The 25746-nt window shown below is 40.3% G+C and overlaps 2 protein-coding genes across 4 annotated transcripts in view; one reads left to right on the forward strand and one right to left on the reverse strand.

The window, feature by feature from the left end:
* The window catches only part of LOC129398006 (protein eyes shut homolog), a 573864-nt gene that overhangs the window by 466495 nt on the left and 81623 nt on the right, over positions 1–25746 (forward strand). The window lies entirely within an intron of this gene.
* Positions 12248–24393, reverse strand: LOC129398003 (zinc finger CCCH domain-containing protein 11C-like). Of its 2 annotated transcripts, none has more exons than XM_063605333.1 (2): positions 19017–24393; positions 12248–18632 (listed from the first exon to the last, which is right to left on the reverse strand). In XM_063605333.1, the coding sequence occupies exon 2, from the start codon at positions 18425–18427 to the stop codon at positions 16202–16204; it is 2226 nt and encodes a 741-aa protein (XP_063461403.1). In that variant the 5' UTR covers positions 18428–18632; positions 19017–24393; the 3' UTR covers positions 12248–16201. The 2 variants fall into 2 exon arrangements, with proteins under 2 accessions (XP_063461403.1, XP_063461401.1); XM_063605331.1 differs by having other exon boundaries at positions 12248–18936; positions 19017–24392.

The raw sequence follows: 25746 nt of genomic DNA on the forward strand, positions 1-25746 counted from the left end.
CCTAGAGGCTATCTACTGGCAGAACTATAACTGGCAGAAGGACAACATGTCCTTCTGAGATGCACATCTCTGTTTCTACCACCATCTATCCCATGTGCCACTTGGATCCACTTCAAGGAGCCAAATGTGCCACTTGAATACATTCAAGGAGCAGTTCCTCCACTGTACCAAGAGGCATCTCTTCCCAGTGAAATCTACAATAGGGGAAGTTAATAGGAGGAACTCCACCCCTGCTTCTGCACCAGTCCCAGGGCTGCAACTGATACTCATCATCTCCTTCCTCCATTATCCATCTGGATTCCTCCTATATCAGGCTGCAGCTCTGCTAGTCTTAGTAGCTTACCTGATGGCATGAACTAGACACTCATTTCTGAGGGACCTGAGCTCCTGGTCACCATGCCGTTATCAGGCTACATGTGCTTTTGTCTTCTCAGCACTTTCTATTCCTTTTGGAATCTCTCATTGGCTGACTCGCAGCCCAAATTCTCCCTCTTGACTTGAGTCCCTTCAGCATGTAGTCCCCATCCATTTTTTGTGTGTGTTATTTTTATTTTTATTTTTTTCCCCTGCATTGCATCCTTAGGCAGCTCCATTTACACTCGCTAGTTAATTCCTTTCTTTAGTCTTTCTGTCAGTTCTTCCCCATCTCCTTTTCCGTTCTATTATTAGGCATCACAGAGCTACAAAAGATCACCTGTGAGACCTAGACTCTCTTTAGAGGGTAGGAAAGGCAAAAGAGTAGGGGAGTTGGGGAAATAAGCTGGCAAACAGAAAATTTTTCTTGAAAAATTGGATGGCTGGGGGAGAAGGAAGCAAAAATTCCCAGCAGACCAGGAAGTCAATAGGAAGGCATTCTAGCTCTCTTTCAATGATTATGTCTAGCTCAAAATATGGAGTGAATACTTGTTGAGATAACCAAGCAGCCACTTCCCTGTTTAACAGACTACTTTGAGGGAGGGAGTCCTACACTCACCTCCCCTAGCAAAGCGGCATCATTCCTCTTTCAACCAACCATCCATCTATCTGTATCACTGATTCAACAAATACTTATTGAGTGTCTACAATGTGCCAGTTCAGAGAATGTTCCATGATTATACAGAAGAAATTTTAAACTCCTGTTTGGACATCATCTTAATAAAGACACAAATATAATTCAACAATGTTTTTGAAAATAAGAGGAATAAGAAGTAAGGCCAAGTATCAGGACAGTACATTTAAATGTTTTCGGTTCTTCTATGGAAAACTGAAGACTTTCAGATTCAATGAACAAAACCCATGATTTGCTAAAATAGAGTGGCATTTTAATTAAAAAAAATATATATATATATATATATTTTGAGATGGAGACTCACTCTGTTGCCCAGGCTGGAGTGTGGTGATGTGATCTTGGCTCACCACAACCTCCGCTTCCTGGGTTAAAGAGATTCTCCTGCCTCCGCCTCCCAAGTAGCTGGGATTACAGGCATGTGCCACGATGCCCTAATTGTTTTTTTGTTTTTTTTTGTTTTTTTTTGTCTTTGTTTTTTTGCATTTTTAGTAGAGACGGGGTTTTGCCATGTTGGCCAGTTTGGTCTCGAACTCCTGACCTCAAGTGATCCACCTGCCTTGGCCTCTCAAAGTGCTGGGATTACAGGCCTGAGACACCACACCCAGCCAAATAGTGACATTTTAAAAGTTTAAAAATATAAAGATAAAAATCATGTAAACATATATATATGTAAATACACAAATCAAAAGTAGAAAATAATATTAATATCAGAAAAAAATAGAATTCACAACAAAACTATTACCAGGCTGGGCGCAGTGGCTCACGACGGTAATCCCAGCAGTTTCGCAGGCCAAGGCGGGTGGATCCCTTGAGCTCAGGAGTTTGAGACCAGCCTGGCCAACATGGTGAAACCCCATCTCTACTAAAGATTCAAAAAATAGCCAGGCATGGTGGCACATGCCTGTTGTCCCAGCTACTTCAGTGGCTAAGGAAGGAGAATCGCTTGAACCCAGGAGGCGGAGGCTGCAATGAGCCGAGATCGTGCCCCTGCACTCCAGCCTGGGTGATGGAATGAGACTCTGTCTTAAAAAATACATATATATTATATGTATAAATTATATATCTTTTATATATATTATATTACATATAAATTATATATACAAAATATATGTAATACATATAATATATAAAAAATATATAATATATATATAAAATATGTATATAACCAGGATCAGTGGTGACCAGCCTCCAAGATGACCCTCAATGACCCTGCCTGCCTCCGAGTACCCACACTCTTGTGAAGTCTCCTCCCACACGCACTATACCAGGGTTAGTCTGTTTGAACAATAGCAGATGTGGAAGTGATGGTAAGTCATTTCTGAGATTAGACTTTGAAAGAGTATAATTTCCACGTTGAGCTCTCTTGTTCTCTCTGTCTCTTTGTGTCTTTGTCTCTCTCTCTCTCTCTGATCTATTGCTGGAAAAGAGGAGTGAGAAGGGGAAAGGAGTGAAAAGCAAGTTGCCATATTGTGAACAGTTCTATGGAGAGGGCTGCACGGTAAAAAAAAAAAAAAATGGAGCCTCCAGCCGGGCGCGGTGGCTCACGCATGTAATCCCAGCACTTTGGGAGGCCGAGGTGGGCGGATCATGAGGTCAGGAAATCAAGACCATCCTGGCTAACATGGTGAAATCCCGTCTCTACTGAAAATACAAACAATTAGCTGGGCGTGGTGGCGGGCGCCTGTCATCCCAGCTACTCTGGAGGCTGAGGCAGGAGAATTGCTTGAACCCCGGAGGAGGAGGTTGCGGTGAGCCGAGATCGCACCACTGCCCTCCAGCCTGGGCAACAGAGGGAGACTCTGTCTCAAAGAAAGAAAGAAAGGAAATGTAGCCTCCAGCCAAGAGCTAGCAAGGAATCGAGCTCTGTCGGTATCCAAGTGAGTGAGCTTAGCAGTGGATTCTCCAGCCCCAGCCAAGCCTTGAGACAATGGCAGCCCAGGAAGAAAAGCTTGACTGTGACTTTGTGAGAGATGTTGAACCAGCCAAGCTGCCCCTAGATTTCCTTGCCTCAGAAATTGCATGAGATACTAAATGTTTGTTGTTTTAAGCCACTAAGTGTTGGAGTAATTTGTTTCACAGCAATAGATAACAGAATCAAAGACATTCATTTTATAAAATATACAGACCGTAACAATAGGAAAACAAAAATCATACCAAAACTACAAATGAAAAACAGTATTTACAAGAATTGTTCACACATTTAACAGAATATTAAATGTAGCTTTATATTAGTAAAAATAAAACATGCCTTTAAATGTATAATTTTCTGGAGAAATATAAATGACTAAAAATTGACTCCAGATAATAAACTGAGCAAATTAGTAATCAGTGAATAGATTTAAGTAGAAAATCAAACACCTATTACAGATTTTTTCCATTATCTCTCCACAAAGATCTAGGTTTAGCTGCTCCAACCAATGAGTTCTTCCAACAATTGAGGTAAAATAAATACTTTGACATTTAAAAAAAGACAAAATCAGCCTTAAAATGATAAATTGATAGCATATCCTAATTGCTAAGCCTTACAAACATAAAGAGAAATCATAGTTATAAATATAGATACAATATTTATTCTATAAAATTTTCAAATTGAAATCCACACAGAATATAGTCTTTTCAACAAATGATGCTGGGTCAATTCAAGACACATGCACATGTATGTTTATTGCAGCACTGTTCACAATAGCAAAGACTTGGAACCAACCCAAGTGCCCATCGGTGATAGACTGGATAAAGAAAATGTGGCACATATGCAACTTGGAATACTATGCAGCCACAACGAAGGATGAGTTCGTGTCCTTTGCAGGGACGTGGATGAAGCTGGAAACCATCATTCTTAGCAGACTAATACAGGAACGGAAAACCAAACACTGCACGTTCTCACTCATAAGTGGGAGTTGAACAATGAGAACACATGACACAGGGAGGGGAACATCACACACTGGGGCCTGCCAGGGGGAGAGGGGCTAGGGGAGGGATAGCATCAGGAGAAATACCTAATGTGGATGATGGGTTGATGGGTGCAGCAAACCACCGTGGCACTTGTATACCTATGTAACAAACCTGTATGTTCTACACATACATCCCAGAACTTAAAGTATAAAAATAATTTTTTTAAAAAGTTGACGATTTAAAAAAGAAACGACCCTTACCACCCACCACACATGAAAATCCATTCTGGGTGATTGTAGATGTAACTGTGAAAAGTGTGAAAGAGAAAATAATAAAGCAATTAGAAGATAATCTAAGACTATAACGCAGATAATACCTTCAAGACTTTAGGACAGGTAAGGATTTGATAAATTGGGACCAAAAATGACTGTTCATAAGAAAAGATGGATACATTGGATGTTAAAATTAAAAACTTCTTTTCAACACAAACACCATTTAGAGACTACAAAAACAAGTCACAGAGTGAGGAAAGATATTTGCCACACACATAACTAACAAAAGACTTGCATCCAGATAAATAATTTTTAAACTTTTACAAATTAACTATAACTAGATAAATAATGCAATAGAGAAAAGAAGGAAATACTTGAGTGGACACTTCAGGAAAAGGATATCTGCATATTTTCAATCTTATTTGTAGTCAGAGAAATGCAAATTAAAACCTCAATGAGATACTACTACTATTTACCAAGGAGAATAACTAAAATAAAGAAGAGAGATAATCCTAACTGCTGACATGGATATGTAGCAATAGGATGTCTCTTATATTGCTGGTGGGAGTTAAATTGGGACAATGATTTAGGAAAACTGCTTACATTATCTACTAAAGTTGAACATGTACATACCTATGACACAGATATTGCACTCCAAAGTGTATATTCAACAGAAAGGGGATCATGGTAACCAAAAATATTTCCAAGAATGCCCAGAGCAACATGATTTATAAAAATGAAAAGCTAGAAACAATATATTGTGATAAATTCATAAAGTGGAATACTATGAAGCAGTAATACTGAATGAACCACAGTTATTATATTCAATAATATAGATGAATTTCACAAACATAATATGGAGCAAAAGAAGCCAGATGCAAGATTTATACAGATGATTTCATTTATAGAAAGTTGGAAAAGAGACACAACTGAACTCCAGTGTTAGAATGAGCGTAACAGTTACATTGGGGAGGAAGAAGGGAGTAGTGATGGGGAGGAGACATCAGAAGACTTCTGGATACTGGAAATATTATTTTTTAACTTGAGTAGTTTTACAGCAATGTTCATCCAAGGACAATTCATTGAGTGGTATGCATTTATGTATAGTAGAGTATTCTCTATGTATCTTAATGTTCAATAAACATTAAGATACAAAAGCTCAAACTTTCACCCTATCATGGTATTTGAGAGAAAAAGACAAATAAAATTAGAATGTCTATGAATTAGAAAATTCTGAATAGAAGTAGTAAAACAGTCTATTACACTGGACCTCAGATTTGACATGCAGTAAACTACTCAGCAGACAACTGGTGATTTTCAGTTAAGTATGAGGCACAGGTATTAATGTATCCCTACGGCTACAAAAGTCAGAGATGATTATGTGTGCTCTGTGAGATTCCATTCATTTGAACGGGTATTCAGTGGGTGGTCTCAGCAAATTCCATAACTATCAAGCATTGGAATGAGAAGTGTTTTGGTGATATGATTTACTTTGAGTTATCAATCAATTTAATCAAATTAGTCAAAGTTATTTTGACCAGGCTTTGGAGAAATGTAAACAGTGACCCTTCTGTATGGGATTGTTAGTTGATACAGGACTGAAGTTTTACCCTGATAAACAGACCTTCAGAAACTTATTCCACGAACAAAAATCTATGTGAGTGAGCACAGTTCCTGAAAATGTTCCCATCATCATCATTGGCTATGTCCCATCCTTGGGTACTGAATAAATGATGTTCTTGGAGTTCAGTAGATACAAGATTTCTGAAGAGCTAGCTGCAACTCTCTTAATGGTGTAACTCAAGGATATTAGGTTTTAGCTGGAAAACACACACACACACACACACACACACACACACACACACACATACCATAAGGGGAAGTCCAAAGAAGAGAAAGAGGGTTGAGTGCTTTTGAACCTTTAAGGATTGATGAAGACACATTAAGCAAATGTTTAAGACTTTCTTATCCTGTTTTATGCATTCAATGGATATATGTTGAGTGCCCTCCATTTCTTGTGACAGGCACTATTCTGAGTGCTAGGAATGATAGAGCAGGAACGAAAACAGATAAAAACCCGATTTCATGGAGCTTATATTTAATTGGAAGAGACAGAATAAAAAACTTTTAAAAACCTCTCTTAGAAGTAATGAATGCTATGGAGAAAAATCAAAACAAGGATTAACAATTGTGGAGGGGGGGTTTTGATTTTAAATGGGGTGATCATTGAGAAGGTAACATTTGAGAAAGTACTTGAAGGAGGTAAGGAAGCATGTAAGCATGTATACACACACACGCACATACACACACACACACAGATAGACACACCTGAAGGAAGAGCAACCCAGGCAGATGGAACAGCCAATGGAAAGGCACTAAGTGGGGAAATGTTTGGCTTCTGTGAAAAACAGCAAGGTCAGCAAGGCTGGAGGGGAGTGGGTGGTGGATAAAATTTGAGAAGACAAGGACAATAGTCATTGCAGAGGGTCTGATCAGATACCACCTTGCAGGCCATTATAGGACTTGGGCTTTTATTCCTATTAATGTGGGAAGCTCTTGGAGGCTTTTGAGCAGAGGATAACTAACATGCTCTGACTTATGTATTGAAAAGACTGCTTTGACTGCTACATTGAGTACAGACTAAAGCTGGCTGAAAACAGAAGCAGGGAGACCAGTTAGGAGGCAATTACAAGGCCACGTAGGAGATGAGGTGGCCTGGGCCAGGTGTTTGCTGTGAAGATACTGAGAAGGGATCAGATTCTGGATATACTCTGAAGGTAGAGACAAAGGGTATTTAGTAGGTAGACTGTTATTTAGATAGTTTGAACAGCTAACGTGAGAATAACAGAGGAGTCAGAAATGACTCCAAGATTTTTGGCCTGAAACACTGGGAAGATGAAGTTGTCATTTATCGAGATACGGAAAACTGCAGAAAGACCATATCTGGAGGCAAGATCAGGAGCTCAGCTGTGATCACAGTATGTCTGAGATGCCTAAAGGACACCCAGATAGACAGTTGAATAAGTTTTGAGTCAAGGGAGAATTCGGGGCTGATCCTTTAAGCATGTGTTAATCACGCATGTATGGGGTCACTTCTTTACTCTAAACCCTCCTATAATTTCCCAGATATAAACTAGGGAGCTGTCAACATTTGGATGGTTTTTAGAGCCATGACAAAAGATGGGATTACCAAGTGAATGAAAGTACCCGAAGAAAGACAGAAGAGGTACAAGAATAGGCCCCGGGTGACTCCAACATAATATCTCACCAGCCCTACCTATGGGGAAAAAATATCCCCCAGGGAATAGGCCAGGGCCATCTAGACTTGTAGGGTTCAAGATGCTCTTTAAGAGGTGTGAGGAAAGCTGGAGTTTGCCTTTGTGTCCATGTTGCTGGTGTTCCACGAAACAGTAGGGAATCTCTACTACCTCATCTGGGGGTTGAGGACTGGAGTAAAGCAAAACAAGCAGCTGTTAAATTAGGGGAAGTGACAACGCAGTGATAATCTGAAGATCCCAGGTCTTCAGATGAAAGCTCCCTCCTAAAGAGCCAGAATTTAACTTTGAGATTGGCATATATTCCAACTGGTTACAGGAACATTGAACTAGGTATCTCCCAGTGGAAAGGAAAACAGAAAGACCTGTTTAACGTTGAAGCTCTGCCCCCATGTTCCTGAGAGCATACTGTGATAACTGTGACCATAGAGAAAAGAAAAAGCCAATAGCTGAAATGAATCAGGTTGTTGGGGGCCTAAGATAAGTAAGTGCAACTTGTTTACATGTAAAACATTTGTCTTGTCAATTTGGGCATTTTATCTGGAAATTATCCAAAGCAGCAATTATCTAGAGCTAGCATGCTAGACTGTTTATCCCTAGACATGGGTGGGGGATGAGGGGATAGAATGCAGGTTTTCATGGCACTTATAGAGTGTGGGAGGTCTCTTTGTTTTGTATTTAAGAAAAAGAATGCAAAATTAGGCACGGGGCCATGGAAGTGACCTATGCGAGTGACGGCCCTAAAGCTATAGTTTTCCTAACTTCACAGAAAATCCACCTCTGACCCTAAACCCAGATGACAGAAACCTTGGGAGCAATAACTGATCACTTAATTTATCATGACCAAGTTTATCTTACAAGTGCCAGGAAGTATTCAGAGTTAGTCAGGCATCATAGGAAAACTCTCCTTTATGTCTATTTCTCACTCAAAGGTATTCAAATAAAAGGAAACATATTAAAGGCACTTAGATAAAGGAAGGCATAGTAAATATTCTTGTTCCATGAAATACCATCTTCTAACCACCTTAACAGATGCAACAGTTGAACAATCTAGCTGTGCTCCGCTGATATTAGAAATACTGTGGTCTGAGCCAAAGGACCAGTGATGGCATCAGGAATTATGTCACTGGCTATATCCTATATATATGTTTACCAGATAAAATACATGATATCCAGCTAAATATAAATTTCAAATATACAATAAATAATTTTTAGCAAAACTGTACCCCTACATACTTATGCATAGGACATACTTATACCAGAAAAGCACTCGTTTTTCTGAAATTCACATTTAACTTGGCATCCCATATTTTTATTCGCTAAGTTTAGTAATGCTACCTACACTGATTTCTGCTTTGGGATACATAATGAGTGATAATTTGGAGAGCCTACTAAACAGAAAATCAAAGGGACAGAGGATAAATATTGTATTAGTAGGTCACATGGTTGCTTCCAACATTGGCCCTGACAGTTATCGTTACTCATATAATAATACTCAACTGTCATATCAGAATCTGCAAAAGGGGGCTGAGGGTTGTGCAGAATTCGTGCATATTTAATTGACACAAATTAAATATTAAATATTAATTTAATTAGTAAAAACTATTCACTTTTAACTAATGAAAAGGATGGAAACGCTGCTTTTGTAAATGGGCAGCATTATTGGGAACACAATATTCTACTGCGTTCCCCATCCATAAGTCAAACCATCTGTAAGTCCAGGACTAAGTGTTATCTGTAATTGCTTAAAGTGCAACATTGGTCAAATATGCATAAAGCAGCTAATTGTGAAATATGAGTAATGGGTCTATTTGTTCAATGGGTAAAACTCACTTATCCTCCTTTGACATAGAAAATAGGATTAAATGTAAAACTTATGTCCCAGCTCATAGAGAAACTTACCAGAAACATGTCCAAGTACTTTGTTTACCATCCAACCCTTTTAGTTATATATCTATGAATATTAATATTGTAGTACTTCATACTTTTTAAGTATTTATAGATATACGTATCGCTTCTCGGCCTTTTGGCGAAGATCAAGCGTAGTATTTATAGATATACGTATGTTCTTTTATTCCCTCCTCAAAAAATAATATTTTATTTATCACCCCCATTAAAAATTATGTATTCATTTGACAGATATTTAATGGGTATCGATTATGCGCTTGGAAAACAATAGTGAACACGACAGGAAAAGTTGGTCATTACAGAACTAACCTTCTAGTAAGAAATAAATAATATTTTAAAATAATAATAATAAAATTTCAGTTGGCAATATTGCCATGAAGATATAAAACAGAGCAAGAGAGACAGTGGCTGCTATTTTAGCTAGGATGGTGAAAACCCATTTGAAGTGGTAACACTTGAGTTAGACATGGAGCTTATATGATAATGATAAACCAGCCAGTGGAAATGGGAATCGCTCGAGAAATGGAGCCACTCCTTGGAGAAGAAATGAGCTTAGCAAATGAGCTGCTCATAGAACAGTAAGAACTAGATGACTGTAGCAGAATGAGAAGGGTGTGGAAAGAGCTAAGGTTCAGATGAGGCAGAAGAGGTAGACACGGCAAGGTCACGTGGAGCCTTGAAGGGCATACTGAAGAGTTTGGGTTTTTTTATTTCCTTGTTTTTGTTTTTGACTAACCAGGGTTAGTCAAACAGACTAACCCTGGCATAGTGTGTGAGGGAGGGAACTTCACAAGAGTGTGGGTACTCGGAGGCAGGCAGGATCATTGAGGGTCATCTTGGAAGCTGGTCACCACTAATCCCAGATATATCTATAGATAGATAGATAGATAGATAGATAGATAGATAGATAGATAGATAGATTTAGACAGAGTCTCACTCCATCACCCAGGCTGGAGTGCAGTGTCATGATCTCGGCTCACTGCAACCTCTGCCTCCTGGGTTCAAGCAATTCTCCTGCCTCAGCCTCCCGAGTAGCTGGGATTACAGGCACATGCCACCTTGCCTGACTAATTTTTGTATTTTTAGTAGAGTTGAGGTTTCACCATGTTGGCCAGCCTGGTCTCAAACTCCTGACCTCAAGTGATCTGTCTACCTTGGCCTCTCAAAGTGCTGGGATCACAGGCATGAGCCACCATGCCCAGCCAAGAGTTTGTATAGTCCAGTGCAATGGGAGGGACCTGAAGGGGTTAGAGCAAGATAGTATTGTGATCCAATGCATCCTGAAAGGATCAATATGGCTATTCAACCAAGAAAAATTGAACAGGGATCAAGGGGAGGAAGACAAAAGTAGAAGTAGACTGGAGGCCAATTGTCTAGGCAATAGATGTTGAGGCCTTGGATGTCACTGTGAAAGGGAGAGAAGTAGTCACGTCTGTTTGAAAGTAGGATCAATTGGACGTGCTGCTAAATTGGCAGTAAGAGGCAAGGGGAAAGATACATAAAGGATAACCATAGAATTTTTACCGGGAAGCTTGGTTGCTATTAACTGAGATGGGAACTGATGTTCATTAAAATTAAAACACATTCCCATAATCACACTTTAAGTACCAGAGCAAAGATTCGAATTCAGTTCTTCCTAATGCTCCAATATTTTGGGGTTGGTGAGCTGATTAATGTCTACTAGTGTGCTTACTTATTTAAAAGTCCCCCTTTTAAGCTATAAGCTCCTCAGTGACAGAGACTTGGTGATATCTGATATCTAGTCGTAGGAACCAGAGGCACATGAATAATGCTTTTTTGAGAACATTTGTAACAAGATATGACAAGTCTACCAGGCCCCATGTTTCCCGTCACCCTTGGCTGATTCACCAATTTTTTTCTTTAAGGCAGCTATAGATGCTTTCTATAGTGTTGGTTTTGAATTCTGCTATGGAAGTACAATGGTCATTTCAGAGGCCTGCAAACTTTCCCCTTCTAAGGAAGTGTATGGGTGCAATTACGAACATATGTTAACGGAAATAAAACACATGCTAATTATTTCCCTACACGCAAAACCGTCTTGATGGAACCATCAACAGCCTTTATTTATTTGAGGAAATCTAGCGAAATAATATCTCATCAGCTATCTCATAACATTCTGTATTTGATTACCAGTTGAAATACTCCAAACTCCACACTAGTTTTTTTCTAATTTTTTTAACCCTATAGGTTTTAATACCATGCAATTCTCAACCTCTGCATGACTTTTTTCTCCTTGTAAACAATTAGGAGCCATCTGGTTCCATGGATTTCCCGATCCTCCTGAGAATTTAAACTTAACACACCAAAAGGTTTGATTCGCCCAAGCACTACTATTACATTATTCAACTGGTTTTCTAGTCTTGGATCTTAAACAATATCTTCCTTAGAAAATCAGAAGAAATTTTCTCTTCATACTTCATATAATCCTCTTGCTCTATGTATAATACTAAGCTTTGAGGACCTCCTCAAAGCTATCTTGAAATGATTTACCAAAATATTTGCCAACTTGCCTCTTTCTATGGCAACATATAACTCAAACTGTATCACTTTGTCAATCCCAGTTTTTCTAAGTACCTGTCAAAAAAATTCAAAGGAGTTGGAGTTAGATAGAAAAGGAAACAGATTCCCCTTGGCACCTGTTTGTGCAATGTTGAGCTATGTCTGGGTACCCACTTCAATCTGAAACATTTGCATTCCTGATAAATAGGGGGAATTTTTTCTGAGAAGGCTAATGAAAACAGAGATCTTTCTCACTCAAGATACTAATCAACTTAAAACACCCTGGCTCAAATCCCTTTCTGATAAACACCAAGATCTTATTATGTAATAAAGTTTATTGATATAGTAGTAAATGGCCCATTGAGATGTAGCCTAAGGAAAATTTCTTGGAGATTTTTATTATGGCATATCTGGTAAGAAAGTTGTTTTAAACTTGTCAGGCAAGACATTATCTAAAAGGCTCTTTATTCAGCCTGAGGCAGTGGCTCACGCCTGTAATTCTAGCACTTTGGGAGGCCAAGGCAGGTGGATCACCTGAGGTCAGGAGTTCAAGACCAGCCTGGCCAACAAGTGAAACCCTGTCTCTAATAAAAACACAAAAAATTAGCTGGGCGTGGTGGGATGTGCCTGTAGTCTGTCCCAACTGCTAGGGAGGCTGAGGCAGAAGAATCGCTTGAACCCGGGAGGTGGAGGCTGCAGTGAGCTGAGATCACACCACTGCACTCCAGCCTGGATGACAGTGAGACATCATCTCAAATAAATAAATAAATAAAAATAAAAGGCTCTTTATTCAATAAACACACTTATACACACATAGAAGTGGGAGAGTGGGGGAGAGAGAAGAAAACTTCCAAAGTTACCTAGGTTTTTGTTGGACAAGATGAGATACTATAATGCTCCTCGTTCTTATGATTTTTACTCCCCAAAATGAGGGGATAACAACTGAATTGTTCTCGTACACGCTAAAGCCACAGTCTCAGAAAAACATATCCCACAATTTAAAGGAAGAGTGCTGCTGATGGGTACAGAGGAGGAATTATCTTTCATACAATGCATTAAGATATTCCAAGTGATTTATGGATGTATTTGAGAATTAACGGATTGAAGCTCGTGAAAACTGCTAAGAGAAACTGAAAATGGAAACATTAGTTGTTCACATTAAATCTAAACATGTTTAGAGCAAGTTTAGGGACTGTCACTTCTCAATGTGATAGAATAACTGGTACCAAATCTGTCTCTCTGCTGTAAACGGCTAGGAAATTGGACAAAATACATGAGACAGCTGTTTTCAGACGTTAGAAAACAGACACAGCACAGAAGTGTGAGTCTTCAGAACAGGAAAAGAAATGAGGTAAGCCCTATAACCAACATGGCTTTCTGGATGTAGGCACTTCCAAGACTGCAGTAAGAGAGGAGGAACCATGACAAGGCAGATCCAACTTACTGAATTTAATAGACAGAGATCAGAGTTAAAGGAGCTAAAAGAGCTGAAATGTGAGGCACAGAGAGAAAGAACTCCAGAAATCTATACAGGCAGCTATCCTGAGTCCTTCATTGAATATTAGGCTACATATGCATGAAATGAAACTCTATGAGGCCAGGCAAAAACAGCTACTGGGATTTGTGAGCTGGGGGTTGAGTTGCAGCCAGCCAGAATGGAGGCATTGCTGACCACCCTGAATATTTCCTCGAGCCTCCTGAAGAGGTGTGCTTCAAAAGGATAATTAAATTAGCCCTAAAGAAAAACTTACTCTAGACGCATACTCCCAAACTTAAAAATACGCTTAAAAAGGATCAGGTTGAATGGTAAGTAACTGAACTCCCCGGCAAAACAAAATTCGGCTTTCCAGAGGAAGACTACAAAATCTAGACTTTCTTTTTTTTTTTTTTTTTTTTTTTTTTGAGACGGACTCTTGCTCTGCTGCCCAGGCTGGAGTGCAGTGGCACGATCTCAGCTCACTGCAACCTCCGCCTCCCAGGTTCACGCCATTCTCCTGCCTCAGCCTCCCAAGTAGCTGGGACTACAGGCACCCACCACCACGCCTGGCTAATTTCTTTCTTTCTTTCTTTTTTTTTTTTTTTTTTCCTACATCGGTTGTATTTAAAACACAAACAAGTATTTCTCTTTCTGTAAGGGCAAATGGTTCAAATAATGCGGAACACGAAACATTGACTAATACAAGTTTATTTTTTAAAAAAGCAAAAGAATAAAGAATATATACAAAAGGGACCTGGAATCTGTAAGCTGATTCCAAAAGCGAAATAAGTAGAAAATCCGTGGTGAAACCTGAACATTCTACCCCTGCTTTGGAGAAGGGCTATCATACAACATTCAGTCAGCTGAAGATGGATTGCTAGAGGTGTGTCGATACATAAATTTCAAGTCATTTTTGCTTGTGCAGAATCATCCCAATCTTAACAAGACTGAATGGGCAGTCCTGTGGCTTTCTTCCTTTTCCATATTCCCAACAAGGCTACGTGAAGTTCAACTCTTGATGAGCCGCTTACAACAGCAGTTCCTTAGGAGCCAACATGACAGGTGGGTCAGATTTCCCTATGAGAAACAAAACTGGCCACCTACAGCAAAATATCAAAATGGGTAAATCCTTCCTTCCTCTTCCTTCTGATTATATACAACATATCTCCTTTCAAGACTATTATTTCCGTCATGCTTATTCCTTCACAAATCTAAACCTTGAGGTGATATGAAGGAAACCAACATCAAGAAAAGAAAACTCAATTCAGAAATGAAGAAAACTGGCAGGTATACAATACACCCCCAGAGCATCTCAATATCCCTGGCACAGTACAATTCGGTGTACTGCTACAGCCCATAGATAAATATTGGCAGCTTGAATAAGCTCATTTTTTCCCTCAGGTGGTTAAAGGCCACCACATAAATACTGGGCAACAGGGGTTTGTTGGGAGAATTAGAAATAAAAAATTAACCAAATTTTGTCCCTGTGTTAATTCAATGCCAGCAAGGAGGCAAGTACTGAAGAAGAAAAGGGACAATTTTCATACGAAAAAAGAATTCCTCTAATCATGTCACCATCTCATATAATGAATCCAGGGAATCCCAGAAATAGAAAATTAGTTTCAGGGGACCCCTGAGGCACTTTAAAGCCTTTTAAAAAATTACAGTAATAATAAATTAGATATTGCTCTTCAGAGGCCAACAGAGCAGCAGAAGCATCAAGATCAGGTCCAAAGAGTTATGCCCACATTACAGGCTTCCTGAGCTGCTCAGCCCTCTTTAAAGCTTAGTTGAATCTCTAAATACCTTTACAAAGACATACAATTTAACGCAGACTGAGTGGGTATTTTTGTTTAGTGGTAGCATAAAATTTGGTCCTTAATGGTAGCAGCTGTCTTCATCCATTTCAAACTCAGGTAATATTAAGTACATCAAGACAATACATAAAGAATACAACAAAGGAGAAAAAAGCCAAAACTGACAAACACCTCAAGGAGTCATTAAGTTTGCTTACACCCTTTCACTTGATCTCCCTCTCAGTCTCTTTTTTGTGGAGAGAAGGGTATGACAGAACTTTTTTCTCAAAAGATGATAAACAATGGCATCAAATGGACAAAATGGTTATAAAGTAACTTTAAAAATCTGACCCCAAGGAATCCAGGACACATACAGATAATTCAGAGGTATACTTCTGATTTGGGGCAAATTCTAGACTAAAGAAATGATCGTCTCAGGTAAATGTTACAATAGATGAAACTAAGTCCAGTTTTTTGGCGGTTTTTTTTTTTAAAGTGTCCTCACTACCACCTTCAGCTATCAATCATTTCTCATAGCTCAAGCGGAAGGTCATCTTCATCTTTCCCAGGATCCAGGTCAACCTCAGCTTCCCATTTGCCTCCTGAAATCTCCCACGTTAGTTTCTCAAAATCATCCTCCACAGAGAGTGGGGGCTTTCCTGTTGAGGCAGAGCTGAGTCGGCGAGTTTTCATGCTCATTTGGGGTGAGGAAGGGCCAGACGCCTCCGGGGGTGAGGAATCTGAAGAGGACTGGGTTGGAGGCAGCACAAGACTGTCTCTAACCAAACACCGCATATTCTCACTCATAGGTGGGAATTGAGCAATGAGATCACATGGACACAGGAAGGGGAATATCACACTCTGGGGACTGTGGTGGGGTGGGGGGAGGGGGGAGGGATAGCACTGGGAGATATACCTACTGCTAGATGACGAGTTAGTGGGTGCAGTGCACCAGCATGGCACATGTATACAGATGTAACTAACCTGCACAATGTGCACGTGTACCCTAAAACTTACAGTATATTAAAAAAAAAAGAAAGAAAGAAAAAAAAAAAGAAAAAGAAAAAGAAAAAGAAAAAAAGACTGTCTCTAGGATTTTCTGCTTCAGGCACAGTGACTGATTTGTCCTCAGAGACAAGCAGGACAACAGCATCCACAGCTGCCTTTTTGGCTGGGGGTTCCTGTAGGACGCTGCTGGAGCTGAGTGGCTTCACAGCGGCAGTGACAGCAAGGTGCATCTCCACTGCCTTACGTTTTGGGGCCAATTTGGGGGATGACACAACTTTAACCACAGATTGCTTCACGTTCACTTTGGGTTTAGCTTCACCCCTTTTTTCCAAGGTCTGTGCTGCCCATTTCACATTCAAGAATGAGTCTGCAATCCCTGAGGTTTCTACCTCCACCTTCTGGGATGACTTTGTGGGAAGCTGCTTGGTCAGGTGCCATGTGATTCCTGGCACAGCAGTGAGCACTGGTTTCTCTGCCACTCGGGTATTGCAAGAGGCTACATCTCCCTGAAGAGGTGTCGAGACTGATTTTTCCCTCTCCTGCTGTTTCCGCATGCGCATCTCTCTCATGGTCGCACATCTCTTGACTTGAATTTTACTGATGTCAACTCCTGTGGTCTCAACTGAAGCCTCTGTAGCTTCCATTCTAATACGGCTCTGAAAATCAACTTCATTTCCTTCCTGAAGTATCTTCTCTTCTTTCCTCCATGTTCTTTGGGTGACTCGCAGCAGCAACCTTGCCCCCGGAGTGGCCTCATGTTGAGACGGGGAGCTGGTGCTGCTCTCAGAGCTCTGCTGCACCCTCAGTGCCTTCTCCAGTTTAATTTCTTCCAGCGTCTTCATGTGCACCTCCTGCATGGACTTTGTTTTACCTGCAGGCTCCTCTGATTGTCCTTTGCTGGCAACAATGGGTGGCAAAACTACTGTTTTTTTAATTTCACTATCAGTCTTTAGCTTCATGCAAGTTGTATCCTTTTTGCTTTTTTGTCTCTCTGCTTCCTGCTGCCTATGTTCTTCTTCAGCCAGGACCTCAGAGAAGGTTTTGATACGGAGAGTGGAGGAGCTTCTTGCTCCTGAAGTAGAATCATCAGTTTTTGAAGGTCCTTCTGTCTTGAGTTTAGTTTGCGATTCCCCATGTTTCTGACTGGCTCTTTCAAGAAGCATTTCTTCTAATGTCTTCACATGGATCTCACCAACTTTATTAACTTTATCTGTTGCGTCCTCATTATTTGGATCAGCTGACATGCCTAATCGCTCCTTAAGAGACTTGGAAACTTGAGCTGTCTTTGGTGTTTCGTCAGTGTTAGTTTCCGGAGCTTCAACTTTCTTCCCTAGCCTCTGTGCCAGGCTACGCTTTAATGGAGGATCACTGTCAGCGCCTGCCGAAAATTTTCGTTTCCCCAGTCTCTCAGTAAGACCCAATCTAACCAAGGGTTCTTCTCCTTGTTTGGTGGAGAGAGTTACTGTCTTCACCACAGTCCTGACATTTTCTTTTTCAGGACCTGGAACAGGCTCAGGGTGGAGCAAAAGACTGGAAACTCCTGAAGAACCCTCACCTTGCTTCTTAGATTTTTCCTTCATTTTCTCTGACTTAATTTCCTCAAGAGTTTTTATTCCAAAATGCAAACATTCACCTTGCTTTATATTGACTGCAGGTCTCCGGACAGAAGTCACTCGTAATCCATTGTGAACTTCAGGAGTTGGTTGCAGGGTAGGTGTTTTGGTTTCATCAGGAAACTGATCATCATCATCTTCATCATCATCTGCAGCATTAATTACAACTGGTGGATGCTTGGGGCTAGGAACATTTTCGGAACTTTCTACTTTCATAACGCTCCGCAGCTGAGGGGAAGGATTGGACTGGACAGACAATTTGTTCTGCTGAACTGAAAGTTGGCTAGCCTTCACTTCCTCTTCTGGTGACTCAGGCACAGTTGTGCTCGGAGGTAGGAAAAGGCCATCAACATATCGTCCTCTATTGTGATGGAAAGCGCAGTTTAATTTTTGACATCCTGTTGGCTGATTTTCCCAATAACAAGGAACTTCACTGCGTTTTTTATCAATCTCCATGTGCCGAAACCTGCACACCCGTCGAAAACAGCGCCCTTCTCGCCATAATGTGCAAACAGTTTCATTTCCTAGTGCAGCTTCACAGTGACGGAATGGGCAGCTGTCACCTTTGGTACATGTAGAATAGAAAAAAAAATAGCAGTCTTCTCCTTGATTAGGCATGCTGGGTAGATTCTTAGATCAGAAGTGGCTTCTTGAAACAAGCCACTGCTTCCTCAAAGCAAGGACAAGGCTCCAAGTCCTCGTGAAATGGGTTTAATCTTCCAAATGACAACTTGATCACAGAAATTGTCTTTAAACTGTAATCATTAGCTGGTTGCTCTCAACAGGAACGTCTGTGTCTTCACTGAGTTCCAATCTATTACGCCTGTAGGTCGAACCAACACTCAATCCATGAATTAATAATAATGAGGCAGAAAAAATTTTCCTCCTCACATTGCCAAGAAAACCTCTCAGCCACAATTCAAACACAGCATGTGTTTTTAAAACATCTCCCAACTACTGGGAGATTAAGTCCATTCAAATAACCTTTGTCAGACTGGAGACAGCTAGGGTTAGTTATCTCCTCAAAAACAAAACAAAACAAACAAAGAAAAAAAACAAAAAAAGAGTTCATTTAAAGATGAACTTGAGAGTCAAAGGATCATGAAAAAAAAATCCATCTTCCATAGCTGAACAATATAATCTGAAAAACAAAAAAAACATCAGTTTTTCAGTAAGATCCAATTTCTGGTCTTCAAGATTTCTTCACACTTAATACTAGTCAATTTTCCAGGAATTTTTTGGGCAGGGAATATCCCCAAATCCTAAAAAGCATCGCTATCTCTAGTTCCACAGCCTCCTTCTCAAGGTCCAGAATCAAGGCCTGGAAGATGTCAACACTATAGGCCTTCCCCACAGGAATCCGCACCGATTATGGGAGTTTAGGGGTGTTCTTCATTACGGTTTCACCAATCCTACAAGGAGTACGGAAGTGTCCCTGTTGCTCTTGACTCCCACGCTGAGGGCCAGGGGTGGGAGTGTAATGAGGGTGGGGAATGGGTGTAGGATACCGGAATAAGGTCGGTGGCTTTCTGTATGTGGAGTTTGAGACAAGCTCCAAAGTCGTGGGACCCGAACCGATGACACTATCCCCGACTCCCGCTTGCTGCTACGTCTTTCTTCTTGCTTGGCCGCTGCCGTCCGTCGTCCTCCGAGCAGCAGCAGCACTAGCAGAAAACCAAGACTGCCAGCGTCAAAGATGGCGCCCGGCTACAGGCTCCGCTCTAAGGCCCGGCCGGTAAAAGTGCCAGCACGACGCAGGGCGCGAGGGTTCTGGAAGACGTAGTTCCTCTATGACGCGATGCCTAAGATCTAATTTCATATATCTTTGGTAGAGACGGGGTTTCACCGTGTTAGCCAGGATGGTCTCGATCTCCTGACCTCGTGATCTGCCCGCCTCCGCCTCCCAAAGTGCTGGGATTACAGGCATGAGTTACCACACCCAGCCCCAAATCTAGACTTTCAATAAAATATTTACAATGTCTAACATCCTAACAAAAATTATTTAAAATGCAAAGGATCAGCAAAGTACAAGCCATAACAGGAGAAAAATAAGTCAATACAAACAGATTTTTATATTTTAGCCTCTTACACTTCCAGGCCTTCCAATGAAATAAGAAGAATCATATTTCTTGGCCACCATTTTAAATCATGTTAATCCATTTCTCAGAATACTGCATCTGCCAAAAAAAAAAAAAAAAAAAAAAAAGGCTTTCATACCCTCTACTAGTTTTAATCCCACAAAATCTCCGTAGTCTTACAGAGCACTGCCATGGGTTGAGTTGTCCAACAGCAGACCTGAAACAATGTTTAGCGTTTAGTATATTTCTAGGGTATCCCTTGGGACCAACAGCTGTGAAAAGAAGGGGAAAACAATTGAGCAGAGGGAGAAGTCAGGTTGTGATGCAGACCTGATTGCCTTAGCCAACTCCACAGGAAGCTGTAGGTGCCTGCTGGAGTTGCCTCACTTAGGGTGAACATGGCCCTCCATCAGTCACTGCATGCCAACCTTTGAGGGGATGGGGGTGGTGGCCTTAGCTAAGGCCACCTTTTTCAGGCCACCTGTTTAAGGCCACTTGTTAAGGGCCACCTTAAGGCCACCTGTTTAAGCTGCACCTCTGCAGCTAAAAGAATCCCTGAAGGGGCTGAGCCCTAGAGGCTATCTACTGGCAGAACTATAACTGGCAGAAGGACAACATGTCCTTCTGAGATGCACATCTCTGTTTCTACCACCATCTATCCCATGTGCCACTTGGATCCACTTCAAGGAGCCAAATGTGCCACTTGAATACATTCAAGGAGCAGTTCCTCCACTGTACCAAGAGGCATCTCTTCCCAGTGAAATCTACAATAGGGGAAGTTAATAGGAGGAACTCCACCCCTGCTTCTGCACCAGTCCCAGGGCTGCAACTGATACTCATCATCTCCTTCCTCCATTATCCATCTGGATTCCTCCTATATCAGGCTGCAGCTCTGCTAGTCTTAGTAGCTTACCTGATGGCATGAACTAGACACTCATTTCTGAGGGACCTGAGCTCCTGGTCACCATGCCCTTATCAGGCTACATGTGCTTTTGTCTTCTCAGCACTTTCTATTCCTTTTGGAATCTCTCATTGGCTGACTCGCAGCCCAAATTCTCCCTCTTGACTTGAGTCCCTTCAGCATGTAGTCCCCATCCATTTTTTGTGTGTGTTATTTTTATTTTTTATTTTTTCCCCTGCATTGCATCCTTAGGCAGCTCCATTTACACTCGCTAGTTAATTCCTTTCTTTAGTCTTTCTGTCAGTTCTTCCCCATCTCCTTTTCCGTTCTATTATTAGGCATCACAGAGCTACAAAAGATCACCTGTGAGACCTAGACTCTCTTTAGAGGGTAGGAAAGGCAAAAGAGTAGGGGAGTTGGGGAAATAAGCTGGCAAACAGAAAATTTTTCTTGAAAAATTGGATGGCTGGGGGAGAAGGAAGCAAAAATTCCCAGCAGACCAGGAAGTCAATAGGAAGGCATTCTAGCTCTCTTTCAATGATTATGTCTAGCTCAAAATATGGAGTGAATACTTGTTGAGATAACCAAGCAGCCACTTCCCTGTTTAACAGACTACTTTGAGGGAGGGAGTCCTACACTCACCTCCCCTAGCAAAGCGGCATCATTCCTCTTTCAACCAACCATCCATCTATCTGTATCACTGATTCAACAAATACTTATTGAGTGTCTACAATGTGCCAGTTCAGAGAATGTTCCATGATTATACAGAAGAAATTTTAAACTCCTGTTTGGACATCATCTTAATAAAGACACAAATATAATTCAACAATGTTTTTGAAAATAAGAGGAATAAGAAGTAAGGCCAAGTATCAGGACAGTACATTTAAATGTTTTCGGTTCTTCTATGGAAAACTGAAGACTTTCAGATTCAATGAACAAAACCCATGATTTGCTAAAATAGAGTGGCATTTTAATTTAAAAAAAATATATATATATATATATTTTGAGATGGAGACTCACTCTGTTGCCCAGGCTGGAGTGTGGTGATGTGATCTTGGCTCACCACAACCTCCGCTTCCTGGGTTAAAGAGATTCTCCTGCCTCCGCCTCCCAAGTAGCTGGGATTACAGGCATGTGCCACGATGCCCTAATTGTTTTTTTGTTTTTTTTTGTTTTTTTTTGTCTTTGTTTTTTTGCATTTTTAGTAGAGACGGGGTTTTGCCATGTTGGCCAGTTTGGTCTCGAACTCCTGACCTCAAGTGATCCACCTGCCTTGGCCTCTCAAAGTGCTGGGATTACAGGCCTGAGACACCACACCCAGCCAAATAGTGACATTTTAAAAGTTTAAAAATATAAAGATAAAAATCATGTAAACATATATATATGTAAATACACAAATCAAAAGTAGAAAATAATATTAATATCAGAAAAAAATAGAATTCACAACAAAACTATTACCAGGCTGGGCGCAGTGGCTCACGACGGTAATCCCAGCAGTTTCGCAGGCCAAGGCGGGTGGATCCCTTGAGCTCAGGAGTTTGAGACCAGCCTGGCCAACATGGTGAAACCCCATCTCTACTAAAGATTCAAAAAATAGCCAGGCATGGTGGCACATGCCTGTTGTCCCAGCTACTTCAGTGGCTAAGGAAGGAGAATCGCTTGAACCCAGGAGGCGGAGGCTGCAATGAGCCGAGATCGTGCCCCTGCACTCCAGCCTGGGTGATGGAATGAGACTCTGTCTTAAAAAATACATATATATTATATGTATAAATTATATATCTTTTATATATATTATATTACATATAAATTATATATACAAAATATATGTAATACATATAATATATAAAAAATATATAATATATATATAAAATATGTATATAACCAGGATCAGTGGTGACCAGCCTCCAAGATGACCCTCAATGACCCTGCCTGCCTCCGAGTACCCACACTCTTGTGAAGTCTCCTCCCACACGCACTATACCAGGGTTAGTCTGTTTGAACAATAGCAGATGTGGAAGTGATGGTAAGTCATTTCTGAGATTAGACTTTGAAAGAGTATAATTTCCACGTTGAGCTCTCTTGTTCTCTCTGTCTCTTTGTGTCTTTGTCTCTCTCTCTCTCTCTGATCTATTGCTGGAAAAGAGGAGTGAGAAGGGGAAAGGAGTGAAAAGCAAGTTGCCATATTGTGAACAGTTCTATGGAGAGGGCTGCACGGTAAAAAAAAAAAAAAATGGAGCCTCCAGCCGGGCGCGGTGGCTCACGCATGTAATCCCAGCACTTTGGGAGGCCGAGGTGGGCGGATCATGAGGTCAGGAAATCAAGACCATCCTGGCTAACATGGTGAAATCCCGTCTCTACTGAAAATACAAACAATTAGCTGGGCGTGGTGGCGGGCGCCTGTCATCCCAGCTACTCTGGAGGCTGAGGCAGGAGAATTGCTTGAACCCCGGAGGAGGAGGTTGCGGTGAGCCGAGATCGCACCACTGCCCTCCAGCCTGGGCAACAGAGGGAGACTCTGTCTCAAAGAAAGAAAGAAAGGAAATGTAGCCTCCAGCCAAGAGCTAGCAAGGAATCGAGCTCTGTCGGTATCCAAGTGAGTGAGCTTAGCAGTGCATTCTCCAGCCCCAGCCAAGCCTTGAGACAATGGCAGCCCAGGAAGAAAAGCTTGACTGTGACTTTGTGAGAGATGTTGAACCAGCCAAGCTGCCCCTAGATTTCCTTGCCTCAGAAATTGCATGAGATACTAAATGTTTGTTGTTTTAAGCCACTAAGTGTTGGAGTAATTTGTTTCACAGCAATAGATAACAGAATCAAAGACATTCATTTTATAAAATATACAGACCGTAACAATAGGAAAACAAAAATCATACCAAAACTACAAATGAAAAACAGTATTTACAAGAATTGTTCACACATTTAACAGAATATTAAATGTAGCTTTATATTAGTAAAAATAAAACATGCCTTTAAATGTATAATTTTCTGGAGAAATATAAATGACTAAAAATTGACTCCAGATAATAAACTGAGCAAATTAGTAATCAGTGAATAGATTTAAGTAGAAAATCAAACACCTATTACAGATTTTTTCCATTATCTCTCCACAAAGATCTAGGTTTAGCTGCTCCAACCAATGAGTTCTTCCAACAATTGAGGTAAAATAAATACTTTGACATTTAAAAAAAGACAAAATCAGCCTTAAAATGATAAATTGATAGCATATCCTAATTGCTAAGCCTTACAAACATAAAGAGAAATCATAGTTATAAATATAGATACAATATTTATTCTATAAAATTTTCAAATTGAAATCCACACAGAATATAGTCTTTTCAACAAATGATGCTGGGTCAATTCAAGACACATGCACATGTATGTTTATTGCAGCACTGTTCACAATAGCAAAGACTTGGAACCAACCCAAGTGCCCATCGGTGATAGACTGGATAAAGAAAATGTGGCACATATGCAACTTGGAATACTATGCAGCCACAACGAAGGATGAGTTCGTGTCCTTTGCAGGGACGTGGATGAAGCTGGAAACCATCATTCTTAGCAGACTAATACAGGAACGGAAAACCAAACACTGCACGTTCTCACTCATAAGTGGGAGTTGAACAATGAGAACACATGACACAGGGAGGGGAACATCACACACTGGGGCCTGCCAGGGGGAGAGGGGCTAGGGGAGGGATAGCATCAGGAGAAATACCTAATGTGGATGATGGGTTGATGGGTGCAGCAAACCACCGTGGCACTTGTATACCTATGTAACAAACCTGTATGTTCTACACATACATCCCAGAACTTAAAGTATAAAAATAATTTTTTTAAAAAGTTGACGATTTAAAAAAGAAACGACCCTTACCACCCACCACACATGAAAATCCATTCTGGGTGATTGTAGATGTAACTGTGAAAAGTGTGAAAGAGAAAATAATAAAGCAATTAGAAGATAATCTAAGACTATAACGCAGATAATACCTTCAAGACTTTAGGACAGGTAAGGATTTGATAAATTGGGACCAAAAATGACTGTTCATAAGAAAAGATGGATACATTGGATGTTAAAATTAAAAACTTCTTTTCAACACAAACACCATTTAGAGACTACAAAAACAAGTCACAGAGTGAGGAAAGATATTTGCCACACACATAACTAACAAAAGACTTGCATCCAGATAAATAATTTTTAAACTTTTACAAATTAACTATAACTAGATAAATAATGCAATAGAGAAAAGAAGGAAATACTTGAGTGGACACTTCAGGAAAAGGATATCTGCATATTTTCAATCTTATTTGTAGTCAGAGAAATGCAAATTAAAACCTCAATGAGATACTACTACTATTTACCAAGGAGAATAACTAAAATAAAGAAGAGAGATAATCCTAACTGCTGACATGGATATGTAGCAATAGGATGTCTCTTATATTGCTGGTGGGAGTTAAATTGGGACAATGATTTAGGAAAACTGCTTACATTATCTACTAAAGTTGAACATGTACATACCTATGACACAGATATTGCACTCCAAAGTGTATATTCAACAGAAAGGGGATCATGGTAACCAAAAATATTTCCAAGAATGCCCAGAGCAACATGATTTATAAAAATGAAAAGCTAGAAACAATATATTGTGATAAATTCATAAAGTGGAATACTATGAAGCAGTAATACTGAATGAACCACAGTTATTATATTCAATAATATAGATGAATTTCACAAACATAATATGGAGCAAAAGAAGCCAGATGCAAGATTTATACAGATGATTTCATTTATAGAAAGTTGGAAAAGAGACACAACTGAACTCCAGTGTTAGAATGAGCGTAACAGTTACATTGGGGAGGAAGAAGGGAGTAGTGATGGGGAGGAGACATCAGAAGACTTCTGGATACTGGAAATATTATTTTTTAACTTGAGTAGTTTTACAGCAATGTTCATCCAAGGACAA

This window comes from Pan paniscus, chromosome 5 (genome assembly GCF_029289425.2).
Source record: "Pan paniscus chromosome 5, NHGRI_mPanPan1-v2.0_pri, whole genome shotgun sequence".
Lineage (NCBI taxonomy): Eukaryota > Metazoa > Chordata > Mammalia > Primates > Hominidae > Pan > Pan paniscus.

What these genes read in the sequence shown, in the direction of transcription:
- LOC129398003 (XM_063605333.1), bottom strand. Translation starts at nt 18,427, where the DNA reads ATGCCTAATCAAGGAGAAGACTGCTATTTTTTTTTCTATTCTACATGT.